General features: G+C 38.1%; 2 protein-coding genes across 2 annotated transcripts; one reads left to right on the forward strand and one right to left on the reverse strand.

Annotated features, from left to right (window-relative positions):
- The first annotated feature begins 687 nt into the window (after positions 1-687).
- Positions 688-6018, forward strand: LOC133564165 (granzyme B(G,H)-like). Its single transcript, XM_061918308.1, has 5 exons — positions 688-776; positions 859-1006; positions 4680-4818; positions 4925-5182; positions 5258-6018. Exons 1-5 carry the CDS (start codon positions 725-727, stop codon positions 5420-5422), a joined length of 762 nt encoding a protein of 253 aa, XP_061774292.1. The 5' UTR covers positions 688-724; the 3' UTR covers positions 5423-6018.
- Positions 6019-6513: 495 nt separating this feature from the next.
- On the reverse strand, positions 6514-15285 carry rabl3 (RAB, member of RAS oncogene family-like 3). Its single transcript, XM_061919429.1, has 8 exons — positions 15188-15285; positions 10525-10616; positions 10299-10428; positions 10116-10230; positions 9893-10043; positions 7351-7422; positions 6864-6902; positions 6514-6735 (listed from the first exon to the last, which is right to left on the reverse strand). Exons 1-8 carry the CDS (start codon positions 15231-15233, stop codon positions 6679-6681), a joined length of 702 nt encoding a protein of 233 aa, XP_061775413.1. The 5' UTR covers positions 15234-15285; the 3' UTR covers positions 6514-6678.
- Position 15286: the final 1 nt, after the last annotated feature.

Here is a 15286-nt window from a genome sequence, read left to right on the forward strand (position 1 = left end):
CTTAGCAATGTAACTATGGAACTCCTAAACTGAATAAATAGAAGAGCGCGTGGACTGTTCCTCAGAGCGTCGGGTGAGACTGTAACTGAGTGTGCAGCTCCATGCGTTCTCCTCATGAGCAAAATTTAACTGTCTCTGCCTGATTCCTTGCTCCTTGTTCCGTTTAATAGATAGGTCGGTGATTAAACGTGACTAATTTGGACCACTGTAAATACGTTGGCAGATCCTTGCGTTTAAGTTTCAACCTTGCAAGCAAACATAGAACACTGGGATCCAAACTTGTGATTTACAGAACTGAGGTGTTCCTCAAGGCACCTTTGTAAGTCCTCTCCTTTTTGGCAGTTATGTAAAGTGTCACTGTAGTTTGTTTACCTCAGATGGCATCAATAGTCATTTCTTCAACTTCTTTAGTTGGTGTTCCTCAGGGTTCAACTTTAGGAATTGTGCTCTATAAATGAACTCGCCTTCTTGTAGGTGAGATATAAACGTACCATATCATAGTTACCAAGTACATCTCCTGAACATTTATGTTAATCATCATAGGAATAGTTGGTATTATCAAGACGTTAAATGTTTTCAAACTCAAATCTATAACTAATGTATGGACCACAGTATATGACACCTTAGGTGTCACTTAAAAAAAACTTCACACCTTCACCACCAGTTTCCTCTACAAGTGGGAGGTTTGATCAGTCACCTCAGTTGGACTTGGACTACAATCAAGATGCACATACTCTGCACCATAGCTGCCCTTCACATGTTCTCCTGGTTTGCAGGTAAAACAAGACATTCTCTACAATAACCGTAGATTCCTCTATGAAGAATCTAATCGTCTTTGAATTTTTTCTTGCCGTCAAGAGGCGACAGGTTGCGGCATTGTGGGCGGAAAGGTTTCAAAGCCTCATTCCAAACCCTACATGGCATCTCTGCAGGTCCAAGGAGAGCACGTGTGTGGCGGGATACTAATTCGTGAGGACTTTGTTCTGACTGCAGGCCATTGCAAAGTGTGAGTTTGTGTACAGGAACACCTGGGCAAAGACCAACTTTCTTCCTATCAAGATTTCTTGAAACCAATTACGTTCTTAAAAGTCCATTATTTTATTTTCCAACTCGACGTAGGAACTAGATGTGTGTAATGTTTTGGTCTTGATATCTCTTAGACCCAACAGACTAACAGACATGATTTCAGTGTGGGAGGAAGTTGGAACACACACAGAAAACAAAACCTTGTGTGAAGTTGGCCCCCTTATCATCGCAAATATTCACATAAAACGATTTTGTTTGTGCTGTAAACATTTTCCCTTGTGCCGTTACGGTTTTCCAGATTATTTTACAAACCCCGTTTCCATATGAGTTGGGAATTTGTGTTAGATGTAAATATAAACGAAATACAGTGATTTGCAAATCCTTTTCAACCCATATTCAGTTGAATGCACTACAAAGACAACATATTTGATGTTCAAACTCATAAACTTTATTTTTTTTTGCAAATAATAATCAACTTAGAATCTCATGGTTGCAACACATGCCAAAGTAGTTGGGAAAGGGCATGTTCACCACTGTGTTACATCACCTTTTCTTTTAACAACACTCAATAAACGTTTGGGAACTAAGGAAACTAACTGTTGAAGCTTTGAAAGTGGAATTCTTTCCAATTCTTGTTTTATGTAGAGTTTCAGTCGTTCAACAGTCCGGGGTCTCCGCTGTCGTATTTTATACTGCGCCACACATTTTCGATGGGAGACAGGTATGGACTGCAGGCGGGCCAGGAAAGTACCCGCACTCTTTTTTTACAAAGCCACGCTGTTGTAACACGTGCTGAATGTGGCTTGGCATTGTCTTGCTAAAATAAGCAGGGGCGTTCATGAAAAAGACGGCACTTAGATGGCAGCATATGTTGTTCCAAAACCTGTATGTACCTTTCAGCATTAATGGGGCCTTCACAGATGTGTAAGTTACCCATGCCTTGGGAACTAATACACCCCCATACATCACAGATGCTGGCTTTTGAACTTTGCATCAATAACAGTCTGGATGGTTCGCGTCCCCTTTGGTCCAGATGACACAATGTCGAATATTTCCAAAAAATAATTCGAAATGTGGACTCGTCAGACCACAAAACACTATTCCATTTTGCATCAGTCCATCTTAGATGATCTCGGGCCCAGAGAAGTTGGCGGCGTTTCTGGATGTTGTTGATAAATGGCTTTCGCTTTGCATAGTAGAGCTTTAACTTGCACTTACAGATGTAACGACAAACTGTATTTAGTAAAGGGGTTTTCTGAAGTGTTCCTTAGCCCATGTGGTGATATCCTTTAGAGATTGATGTCGGTTTTTGATACAGTGCCGTCTGAGGGATAGAAGGTCACGGTCATTCAGTGTTGGTTTCCGGCCATGCCGCTTACGTGGAGTAATTTCTCCAGATTCTCTGAACCTTTTGATAATATTATGGACCGTAGATGTTGAAATCCCTAAATTTCTTGCAATTGCACTTTGAGAAACGTTGTTCTTAAACTGTTTGACTATTTGCTCACACAGTTGTGGACAAAGGGGTGTACCTCGCCCCATCCTTTCTTGTGAAAGACTGAGCATTTTTTGGGAAGCTGTTCTTATATCCAATAATGGCACCCACCTGTTCCCAATTAGCCTGCACACCTGTGGGATGTTCCAAATAAGTGTTTGATGAGCATTCCTCAACTTTATCAGTATTTATTGCCACCTTTCCCCACTTCTTTGTCACGTGTTGCTGGCATCAAATTCTAAAGTTAATGATTATTTGCAAAAAAAAAAGGTTTATCAGTTTGAACATCAAATATGTTGTCTTTGTAGCATATTCAACTGAATATGGGTTGGAAATGATTTGCAAATCATTGTATTCTGTTTATATTTACATCTAACAGAATTTCCCAACTCATATGGAAGCAGGGTTTGTAAAATACAAAACCCAAACCAGTGAAGTTGGCACGTTGTGTAAATGGTAAATACAAACAGAATACAATGATTTGCGAATCCTTTTCAAAGAATAGACTGCAAAGACAAGATATTAATGTTGAAACAGAGAATATTTTTTGTTTTTTGCAAATATCCATTAACTTAAAATTTAATGGCACCAACACATTGCAGAATAGTTGGCAATGGGCCACCAAAAGCGACTTATTGCAGTGAAACTTGCCAGAGGACATGTAACCAAATATTAACATTGCTGTATGTATACTGCTGACCCAGCAAATTTGGTCACATTTTCCGTAGACCCACAATAAATCACTCTATCACAACAAAATAAGAGTTGTAGAAATTATTGGAAACTCAAGACGGCCGTGGCATTATATTCTTTACAAGTGTATGCAAACTTTTAGTAGGTGTTCCTCACGGTTCAATTATAGGTCCTCCCTTTTTCGTAATTTGAGTTGATCAACTGGTGGCCTGCGAGTTCAGTTAAAAACACATCACAGCTTTGCATCAGATTTTAAAAACAAAAAAAAACTAGGCCGCAGTCATTTTTTTTATAAAAGGTCCTTGAAAACAGCAGAGTGCTACTGTAACTCTAAAAAAACAAATAGATCAAAAGGTCTCCTGTAGAGGATGCTGGTTCTCTAGAGAATACAAAATAAAAATAATTAAAGCTGCAAGCAGCGATGGACGGGACCGCTTTGGCTGCTGCTCCTGCGACCCAAGCCCAGATAAGCGGTAGAAGATGGATGGATGGATTATTACACAGAGAAAAAGTCTCATAGTAATAACAGTTGTAAAGTGGCTTCAGCATTTTTTAAGGACGCCTTGGTGCCGCCATTTTGAGACTCTAATGCATGGTGAATGTAATGCAGTTGTTGTATTGAAGTGGAAATAGCAAACTTCCTGGTGATTTTAGTTGGGGGCGGTCAGTGTATGGAATATAGGTCTCAGTGAGACCTATATTGAGGTTTTTGTTTCCTGTGTGTATGACAGTCCTACAGTTTGAGCAGAAAGCCACAATTTTGTGACAACAGCAGCAGCGCAATGGTTCTTTGTGGGCACATAAAATCCAAACCGGGGTAGTAATTAAAACTCTTTCTTTAACTTTTAATCGGAAGGGTTCAATCTCTCCTCTTGTTTATTTGAAGCCGAAACGACAAATGTCCTCAGAGGACATAATGTTTGAAAAAAAGCGTCATTTTTTTAGCCAACTTTTGTATTGAAGTGGGATTTTAGCCGGGGGGGTCTCAGTGGATGAAATATAGGTCTAACTAAGACCTACGTAGTGGTTTTTGTTTCATGTTTCTACGACATTCCTACTGGAAGTTTCAGACAGTTTGTCTGTGTTTTCTTCCTAGGGGGCGCTAGAGCGCAATTTTGAATTTTGGGGTTTGGTTTTTTGATTATATCGCAATTTTTGCCAGTACTGATGTGTGTGTCAAATTTGGTGAGTTTTGAAGCATGTTAAGGAGGTCAAATTACAGCTCAAAGAGGCAGCGGTATAATAATAAAGAATAATAATAATAATAAAACCTTTTAAAATTAAATAGGGTCCTCTGTCCCAAAAGGACATCGGTCCCTAATAATTAAGGGAGGAGTCCGGCCCTGCGGTCCTTAGCTTTTTGTAAATGTGTCCCCCAAAACAGATTACTTGAATAACCCCCTGCAGTGTGTTTGTTTATGTTTAAGGGGCAGTTAAATGTGATTTGTTTTTCTACCCTTGCCAGCGATCAGACCATGACGGTTGTACTGGGAGCACATGACATCACCAAGAAGGAGAAAAGCCAGCAACACATCCAAGTGGCTGAGTACCATCCTCATCCCAAATACCGCGGAAAGTACCAATATGACATTATGCTACTGAAGGTAAACAGAACAATGTGAGATCTGGTTCAGTATCTCATACCTAAACTCAGACGCTACAAATACCAATTTCCGTGCCAAGTTAGAAGACCACTCTGCTTTCTTCCAGTTGAAACCTAAGGCCACACTCAACAGGTATGTCAAGCCGATGGGACTACCCAAGAAGGCAGGGAAGACCCCTGCAAACATCAGATGCATGGTTGCTGGCTGGGGCCAGACCTCAAAGAAGTCAAAGATGTCCCCTGTACTAATGGAGACCACCGAGAAGATCCAGTTCAGCTTTGAGTGCAAAAAGATCTGGCAATACCACTTTGAGAGTGATCTCATGACATGCACCAAGCCCGACAAGTGGGGAGGGGTTTGCCAGGTAATCACAATGTAGACAAAGCATGTTTATGAAACGAGTAACAGGTATGAAATGACTTTATGCTCCTTTTTTAAGGGAGACTCTGGGGGTCCGTTAATCTACAACACCAAGCCTGTGGGAATAACGGTTTTCACCTACAAAAATGACTGCAGTGATCGCAGGTATCCACACGTCTTCATGAAAATCCACCCCTTCCTGCCCTGGATTAAGGAAGTGATGGAGGAGAATGTTGTAGTTTGAGCTAAGCACACATTTGATTCACTTGGCTGACAGGCTGGCATGTAAAGCAGAGTTATGTTTTGGAAAAAAACCCTAAACAATTCTAAAAGGTTTATGTTTAAACACACAATACACAAGGCCCCTGGTCTGCCAGAGAATAAGAAGATGGAGCAGGAATAATCAGTGTCGCCAACTTTATTTTTCACTAAATCTGGCAAATAATCAAACCCCTCTCAATATTATTGTTCATAAAAGTGTCGGGCAAAAATACGTTGTCTGACATAAAAGCACCTATTGCTTTTCTCAGCAGGCAGCCCCCCCCCCGCCCCCCTCCCCCATCGAAGACCCCCTCTGACGTAGGTCTGTTTTGTTTGTCTGACAACAGAAGCAACATGATAGTTTTTTTGGAGTTGTACACATATTTGTTTTTCAAGTTAATTACTCACTTTTTGTAAATGCGAAGATGACCTCAGTAATATCTGGGTCAATCATAAGACTATGGCAAATTCTACAAATGCAGTTCGTCAAAATATATTTTTTAAATACTTAAAGTTGTTCAATTTTATTGTTTTTTTTTCCTTTTCTTCACACAACAACTAACCACTTTTTTTATGTAATTTTCAGATAAAAAACACATATTCAACAAATACAAATTTAGTTTCACTCAATATTTGGGTATGAATGTTTTTGAGCTATACTGTGGGTGTATAATATATATATGTATATCTATATATATATATATATATGTATGTATATCTATATATATATATATATATATATATATATATATATATATATATATATATATATATATATATACAGTATATATATATAAGTGTACATATAATGTGTATATATATATATATATATATATATACACACACACACACACTGGTATATATATACATACACACACACATATATATATATATAATGTATATGTGTATATATAAATATATATCCACGCACAATATATATATATATATATATAAATTCAAAAGGGTTATTCATAAAATATATATTATATATACTACATTGATGTAAACAATATTTTATAGTGTTAATAAGTGAAAGGATATGATGCTGGTGTGTTGGATTCATGGACCCTCATCTCCTTTTGCCATATTGTTTATGTTGATTTCCTTCATTCCTCATATGTTTTATCATATTTAAACCTTAGTGGGCCGCTGTAAAAGATGTTCCCGAGTCAAGCGAAGAAAAAATGAAAGTGAAAGTCCGGCGGTGGAACGTCAAAACCACAGACCGAGTTCAGTTAGTCAGTCATAGTGCAAACTCTTGAAGTTGAAGCGCCTTCGGTCCGTGAAGCCTGTCATCTGCAGATGGTTTGAAATGTACAGTGTATTGATGTATTACATATGCATTTGGAAAAAAACAAATAAATGCTTTGAAAAATATATTTGAGTCTATCTGAATGGGCAAGAACATGAGATGCTAAACTCACCTGACTTGAGTCTCTTGTGAAGTATCTTTTCTCGATCACCTGTTGGGAGATGACATCACTTACATTATGAACATTTGAAGACAGCAGCAATTGTCACAGTTGAAAAAGTTCATTTGGGGTACAATGAAACAAAAAGAAAGGTGTCATTATCTTAAAATAGATGTGTCTGTTTTTGGCCCGCGACTCATTTTTCTTTTTTCAGTTTGGACGCCCCTGATCAGATAAAAGACACTGATCGGCAGGGCTGTCTTTAAAAAGTGGAAGATTCGACGATTCGATTCGGAGTCTGATTATGCTATTGTTACAAAAAACACAATGTGACGCATTAGATTAATAGTAAAACACTATTCTATTTCTTCCAATCAATTTTTTTGCTTCAAACATTGCGTATGTTCAAAATGCTGTAGCATATATTGTGTTTCGTTAAAAGAGGCTGAAGAAAAACATACAAATAATCTATTCCAATTAAAAACACTCTGATTCTTACCTTGTCAAAGAATCTGCTAAGTTTCACAGCATTGGACGTTCCTGCAGCCAAGTATCTGAGATTGGTGCAATCCTAGAAACACAAAATTATGAAAAAATCATGCATCTTGATTTTTGTCCTGCAAATACGGATACAATGATTCAATCTCTTAGAGCAGGGGTGCCCACACTTTTTCTGCAGGCGAGCTACTTTTCAATTGACCAACTCGAGGGGATCTACCTCATTTATATATATCATTTATATTTATTTATGAAAGAGACATTTTTGTAAACAAGTTAAATGTGTTTAATGATAATACAAGCATTCTTTCACAAAGACAAGAATATAAGTTGGTGTATTACCTGATTCTGATGACTTGCATTGATTGGAATCAGACAGTAATGATGATAACGCCCACATTTTCAAATGGAGGAGAAAAAAAGTTGTCCTTTCTGTACAATACCACATGAAAGTGGTTGGTTTTTGGCATCTAATTCATCCAGCTTCCATACACTTTACAAGAAAAACATTGGCGGCAAATTCCGTAGCTTGCTTGATTGACATTCACGGCACCCGAGGGTCTTGTGAAATGACGCTGGCTGCTGCCAGTTCATTATTATGAAAAAATGACAGAGAGGAAGGCGAGAAACACTTTTTATTTCAACAGACTTTCGCGCCGTCCCTTCCGTCAAAACTCTAAAGGCCGACTGCACATTTCCTACCTTCACAATAAAAGCCCTGCTTCATGCTGCCTGCGCTAACAAAATAAGAGTCTCGGAAAGCTGGCGTGCACAAGTGATGTGCACGCCAGCTTTCTGAGGGATCGCTTGTGCACGCCAGTTTTCCGAGACTCTGTATTTAGTTAGCGCAGGCAGCATGAAGCAGGGCTTTTATTGTGAAGATAGGAAATGTGTAGTCAGCCTTTAGAGTTTTGATGGAAGGTACGGCGCGAGAGTCTGTTGAAATAAAAAGTGTTTCTGGCCTTCCTCTCGGTCATATTTTCATAATAATGATCTTGCAGCAGCCAGCGCCATCTCACAAGACCCTCCGGTACCGTGAATGTCATTTAAGTGACGTCTTGGTGAAGATTGATGATCACTAATTTTTAGGTCTATTTTTTTTAAAAGCCTGGCTGGAGATCGACTGACACACCCCCCGCGGTCGACTGGTAGCTCGCGATCGACGTAATGGGCACCCCTGTGTTAGAGAGTACATTTTGCCAGAATATCATTTTGTTTTTTTCACAATTACTATGAGTCATCAAGGGTTGAACGTGGCAACAAATTGTACAGACATACATACAATACTTTATGACGGGGAGAAAATGACAAGTACCGTATTTTTCGGATTATAAGTCGCTCCGGAATGTACGTCGCATCTGCCGAAAATGCATAATAAAGAAGGAAAAAAACATATATATGTCGCACTGGAGTATAAGTCGCATTTTTGGGGGAAAGTTATTTGATAAAACCCAACACCAAGAATAGACATTTGAAAGGCAATTTAAAATAAAGAATAGTGAACAACAGGTTGAATAAGTGTACGTTATATGAGGCATAAATAACCAACTGAGAAGGTGCCTGTTATGTTAACCTAACATATTATGCTAAGAGTCATTCAAAAAACTATAACATATAGAACATGCTATATTTTACCAAACTATCTCTCACTCCTAATCCATAAATCCCATGAAATCTTCTTCCTCGATGTCGCTTCTAAACAACTCTGCCAACTCCAAAAGGTATGCGCCGCTTCCTCTCGTCGTTTTTTGCTGCGTATTTCACTACGTCCAGCTTGTAATCTGCAGTACATGATTTTCCTTTCGGTGCCATTTTTGTTCAGCCCTTCTCAGTTTTTATAAGTTACCGCCAACGATGAAATGATCCATTGTAATAGCTACGGCAGTAGCATATAGCAGTTAGCATTCTATGACCCACAATGCACTTCAGCCATGACCCTCCCCCGCCGAATTCTTATTGGCTGACGTGTATGTGACGATTGCTGATGTGTGTGTGACGAATGCTGACATTTTCTTTGTCTCTTCTGCAAATGAGATAAATAATATTATTTAATATTTTAAGGTAATGTGTTAATAATTTCACACATAAGTCGCTTCGGAGTGTATGTCGCACCAAACAATGAAAAAACTGTGACTTATAGTCCGAAAAATACGGTATTAGCATTTTTTGCAAAGTGTAAACAAAAGAAACTGGAGCAAAATAAAAAAATATAATGATCAAATTGACTAAAAACTACATTTAAACTCAAACAGATGGCAAAAGTCAAAATATGCACTGGGTGTTTTAAGAGCGTAGGAAGGGTTTACAAGTGTGTGTGTGTGTGTGTGTGTGTATGTGTGACAGCTGTGTAGATACAATATTTATACAAATAATAAAATAAATAGCATCCAAAATCCACGGTAATTCACCTACCAGGTATGGAATGTGACTCAGGCAATAATCGAAGAAACAGTGTACTTGTAATTTTGCACCGGTGTTAAATCTGTCTTTAGCACGGTCCTTCTTGTATAATAACGGCTTTAGAAATGACAAGGTCGACCTACTAGATTGATCTCCTCTGCGTTAAAGTCTTCGGATAAAAAGGCCGTCCGGGTGAGAACGTCGCCACGTTTGTTCTCAGGGATCTGGTCAAACTTGGTGCCAATCAGCAGCAATGGAACTTGATTCTCAGCAAATTGTTCCCGGTCATAATCACTGCAAGGTAGAACAATATCAGTTTTACAGCTAATTAAAAAAACCCAAACACTTCATTTTAAGAAGGCTAACCCATTAGAGACAATGACTCCTGTTGGAGAAGAATCCTTGCTCAAAGCTTCGAGTGACCAGCGATAAAGGTTCTGAGAGGACTTCTTGTTAGTCAGATCGTGTACCAAAATAATTCCTGAAATAACAAGAGAAAAAACATATTAAAGTGCAATATTTAATGATAACTCATAGAAGTTACGCTACCATTGACTGAATTGTAAAAAACAGCTCTGGTGCTTTTGATACTGCTGGCACTGCCAACGGAGCCCCCAATATCCCATAGTTCAATGTAGTAAGTCTTTTCATCCGGGGTTCCCTCTTTGTAGTCTTGTACCTATTATGGGAAAACATACAAGCAATCACATTCAGGTTTTAGGACAGGACTTTGAAATAATAAAAGAACACCATGGACACCTAAAGGTAGGCTTACCCGCACATCTACCGAGCAGCCAACAGTCCATGATGGATTTCCTAGAACCTGGTTCTGGCACAAAAGGTGCACTAAGGAGGACTTTCCTACACCTGTAATGCAGAGTATGTGAGGTACAGTTGAGTGGAACTTGGACATGTCACTCTTTGATTACTTGGCAATATTTGTTTAAACTATGTTTTATTTTGCAAACAATAGTTTATACAATGCGTGAATAAAGTAAACAGTTGTAACCTGGGAACACTAAATGGTCCCTAGTGTGTGAATGTGAGTGTGAATGTTGTCTGTTTATCTGTGTTGGCCCTGTGATGAGGTGGCAACTTGTCCAGGGTGGACTCTGCCTTCCGTTCGATTGGAGCTGAGATAGGCTCCAGCACCCCCCGCTGGACTTGCGGTAGAAAATGAATGAATGGATGGCTTTGTTTGAATGCTGTTTTGTTTTGCAAGCAATAGTTTACACCGGTGTTTTTCAAGCTTTTGTGAGCCAAGGCACATTTTTTGCGTTGAAAAAATGCGAAGGCACACCACCAGCAGAAATCATTAAAAAATGAAACTCAGTTGACAATAAAAAGTCGTTGTCGCAATTGTTAAATACGACTTTAAACCATAACCAACCATGCATCAATATAGCTCTTCTCTCAAAGTAGGTGTACTTTCACCACCTGTCACATCACACCCTGACTTATTTGGACTTTTTTGCCGTTTTCCTGTGTGTAGTGTTTTACTTCTTGTCTTGCGCTCCTATTTTGGTGGCTTTTTTCTTGGTGTTTTCCTGTAGCAGTTTCCTGTCTTCCTTTGAGCGATATTTCTCGCATCTACTTTGTTTTAGCAATCAATAATATTTCAGTTGTTTTTATCCTTCTTTGTGGGGACTTTGTTGATTGTCATGTCATGTTCGGATGTACATTGTGGACGCCGTCTTTGTTCCACTGTAAGTTTTTGCTGTCGTCCAGCATTCAGTTTTTGTTTACTTAGTAGCCAGTTCAGTTTTGGTTTCGTTCTGCATAGCTTTCCCTAAGCTTCAATGCCTTTTCTTAGGGGAACTCACCTTCGGTTTGTTTTTGGTTTAAGCATTAGATACCTTTTTACCAGCACGCTGCTTCCCGCTGTTTCCGACATCTACAAAGCAATTAGCTACCGGCTGCCACCTACTGATATGGAAGAGTATTACACGGTTACTAAGTGAGAACTACTTTACATGATACATAGAGGTACTAAGTGAGAACTACTTTACATGATACATAGAGGTACTAAGTGAGAACTACTTTACATGATACATAGAGGTACTAAGTGAGAACTACTTTACATGATATATAGAGGTACTAAGTGAGAACTACTTTACATCATACATAGAGAGAGGTACTAAGTGAGAACTACTTTACATGATCCATAGAGGTACTAAGTGAGAACTACTTTACATGATACATAGAAGTACTAAGTGAGAACTACTTTACATGATACATAGAGGTACTAAGTGAGAACTACTTTAAATGGTACATAGCGGTACTAAGTGAGAACTACTTTACATGATACGTAGAGGTACTAAGTGAGAACTACTTTACATCATACATAGAGGTACTAAGTGAGAACTACTTTACATGATATATAGAGGTACTAAGTAAGAACTACTTTACATGATACATAGAGGTACTAAGTGAGAACTACTTTACATCATACATAGAGAGAGGTACTAAGTGAGAACTACTTTACATGATCCATAGAGGTACTAAGTGAGAACTACTTTACATGATACATAGAAGTACTAAGTGAGAACTACTTTACATGATACATATAGGTACTAAGTGGGAACTACTTTAAATGGTACATAGCGGTACTAAGTGAGAACTACTTTACATGATACGTAGAGGCACTAAGGGAGAACTACTTTACATGATACATAGAGGTACTAAGTGAGAACTACTTTACATGGTACATAGAGGTACTAAGGGAGAACTACTTTACATGATACATAGAGGTACTAAGCGAGAACTACTTTACATGATACGTAGAGGTACTAAGCGAGAACTACTTTACATGATACATAGAGGTACTAAGTGAGAACTACTTTACATGATACATAGGGGTACTAAGTGAGAACTACTTTACATGATACATAGAGGTACTAAGTGAGAACTACTTTACATGATCCATAGTGGTACTAGGTGAGAACTACTTTACATGATCCATAGAGGGACTAAGTGAGGACTACTTTACATGATCCATAGAGGTACTAAGTAAGAACTACTTTACATGATACATAGAGGTACTAAGTGAGAACTACTTTACATGATACATAGAGGTACTAAGTGAGAACTACTTTACATGATACATAGAGGGACTAAGTGAGAACTACTTTACATCATACATAGAGGTACTAAGTGAGAACTACTTTACATGATCCATAGTGGTACTAGGTGAGAACTACTTTACATGATCCATAGAGGTACTAAGTGAGGACTACTTTACATGATCCATAGAGGTACTAAGTAAGAACTACTTTACATCATACATAGAGGTACTAAGTGAGAACTACTTTACATGATCCATAGAGGTACTAAGTGAGAACTACTTTACATGATACATAGAGGTACTAAGTAAGAACTACTTTACATGATACATAGGGGTACTAAGTGAGAACTACTTTACATGATACATAGAGGTACTAAGTAAGAACTACTTTTACATCATACATAGAGGTACTAAGTGAGGACTACTTTACATGATACATAGATGTACTAAGTGAGAACTACTTTACATGATCCATAGAGGTACTAAGTGAGAACTACTTTACATGATACATAGAGGTACTAAGTGAGAACTACTTTACATGATCCATAGAGGCACTAAGTGAGAACTACTTTACATGATACATAGAGGTACTAAGCGAGAACTACTTTACATGATACATAGAGGTACTAAGTGAGAACTACTTTACATGATACATAGAGGTACTAAGTAAGAACTACTTTACATCATACATAGAGGTACTAAGTGAGAACTACTTTACATGATACATAGAGGTACTAAGCGAGAACTACTTTACATGATACATAGAGGTACTAAGTGAGAACTACTTTACATCATACATAGAGGTACTAAGTGATAACTACTTTACATGATCCATAGTGGTACTAAGTGAGAACTACTTTACATGATACATAGAGGTACTAAGCAAGAACTACTTTACATGATCCATAGAGGTACTAAGTGAGAACTACTTTACATGATCCATAGAGGTACTAAGTGAGAACTACTTTACATGATCCATAGAGGTACTAAGCGAGAACTACTTTACATGATACATAGAGGTACTAAGTGAGAACTACTTTACATCATACATAGAGGTACTAAGTAAGAACTACTTTACATGATCCATAGAGGTACTAAGTGAGAACTACTTTACATGATCCATAGAGGTACTAAGCGAAAACTACTTTACATGATACATAGAGGTACTAAGTAAGAACTACTTTACATGATCCATAGAGGTACTAAGTGAGAACTACTTTACATGATCCATAGAGGTACTAAGTGAGAACTACTTTACATCATACATAGAGGTACTAAGTGAGAAATACTTTACATGATACATAGAGGTACTAAGTGAGAACTACTTTACACGATCCATACTGGTACTAAGTGAGAACTACTTTACATGACACATAGAGGTACTAAGCGAGAACTACTTTACATGATACGTAGAGGTTCTAAGTGAGAACTACTTTACATGATCCATAGAGGTACTAAGTGAGAACTACTTTATATGATCCATAGAGGTACTAAGTGAGAACTACTTTACATGATACATAGAGGTACTAAGCGAGAACTACTTTACATGATACATAGAGGTACTAAGCGAGAACTACTTTACATGATACATAGAGGTACTAAGTGAGAACTACTTTACACGATCCATAGAGGTACTAAGTGAGAACTACTTTACATGACACATAGAGGTACTAAGCGAGAACTACTTTACATGATACGTAGAGGTACTAAGTGAGAACTACTTCACATGATCCATAGAGGTACTAAGTGAGAACTACTTTACATGATACATAGAGGTACGAAGCGAGAACTACTTTACATGATCCATAGAGGTACTAAGTGAGAACTACTTTACAATATACATAGAGGTACTAAGTGAGAACTACTTTACATGATACATAGAGGTACTAAGCGAGAACTACTTTACATGATACATAGAGGTACTAAGTGAGAACTACTTTACATGATCCATAGTGGTACTAGGTGAGAACTACTTTTCATGATCCATAGAGGTACTAAGTGAGGACTACTTTACATGATCCATAGAGGTACTAAGTAAGAACTACTTTACATCATACATAGAGGTACTAAGTGAGAACTACTTTACATGATCCATAGAGGTACTAAGTGAGAACTACTTTACATGATACATAGAGGTACTAAGCGAGAACTACTTTACATGATACATAGAGGTACTAAGTGAGAACTACTTTACATGATACATAGAGGTACTAAGTAAGAACTACTTTACATGATACATAGAGGTACTAAGTGAGAACTACTTTACATGATACATAGAGGTACTAAGTGAGAACTACTTTACATGATCCATAGAGGTACTAAGTGAGAACTACTTTACATGACACATAGAGGTACTAAGCGAGAACTAACTTACCGGAATCTCCTAAAACTAACACTTTCACTCGATCAAGTGAAGCCATGACGTGACAGCAGCGTCCCGGAAGAAAACATCACAAGCCCCGCCCATGTTCAA

Source organism: Nerophis ophidion, linkage group LG13, assembly GCF_033978795.1.
Source record: "Nerophis ophidion isolate RoL-2023_Sa linkage group LG13, RoL_Noph_v1.0, whole genome shotgun sequence".
In the NCBI taxonomy this organism is placed as follows: Eukaryota; Metazoa; Chordata; class Actinopteri; order Syngnathiformes; family Syngnathidae; genus Nerophis; species Nerophis ophidion.

What these genes read in the sequence shown, in the direction of transcription:
- rabl3 (XM_061919429.1), bottom strand. Translation starts at nt 15,233, where the DNA reads ATGGCTTCACTTGATCGAGTGAAAGTGTTAGTTTTAGGAGATTCCG. An exon ending in TTTTTACAATTCAGTCAATG is followed by an intron (nt 10,231 to 10,298) that starts GTAGCGTAACTT and finishes TTGTTATTTCAG; the next exon opens with GAATTATTTTGGTACACGAT. An exon ending in TCACAAGAGACTCAAGTCAG is followed by an intron (nt 6,736 to 6,863) that starts GTGAGTTTAGCA and finishes AACCATCTGCAG; the next exon opens with ATGACAGGCTTCACGGACCG.
- LOC133564165 (XM_061918308.1), top strand. Translation starts at nt 725, where the DNA reads ATGCACATACTCTGCACCATAGCTGCCCTTCACATGTTCTCCTGGTTT. An exon ending in CATGTTCTCCTGGTTTGCAG is followed by an intron (nt 777 to 858) that starts GTAAAACAAGAC and finishes CTTGCCGTCAAG; the next exon opens with AGGCGACAGGTTGCGGCATT. An exon ending in ACTGCAGGCCATTGCAAAGT is followed by an intron (nt 1,007 to 4,679) that starts GTGAGTTTGTGT and finishes TACCCTTGCCAG; the next exon opens with CGATCAGACCATGACGGTTG.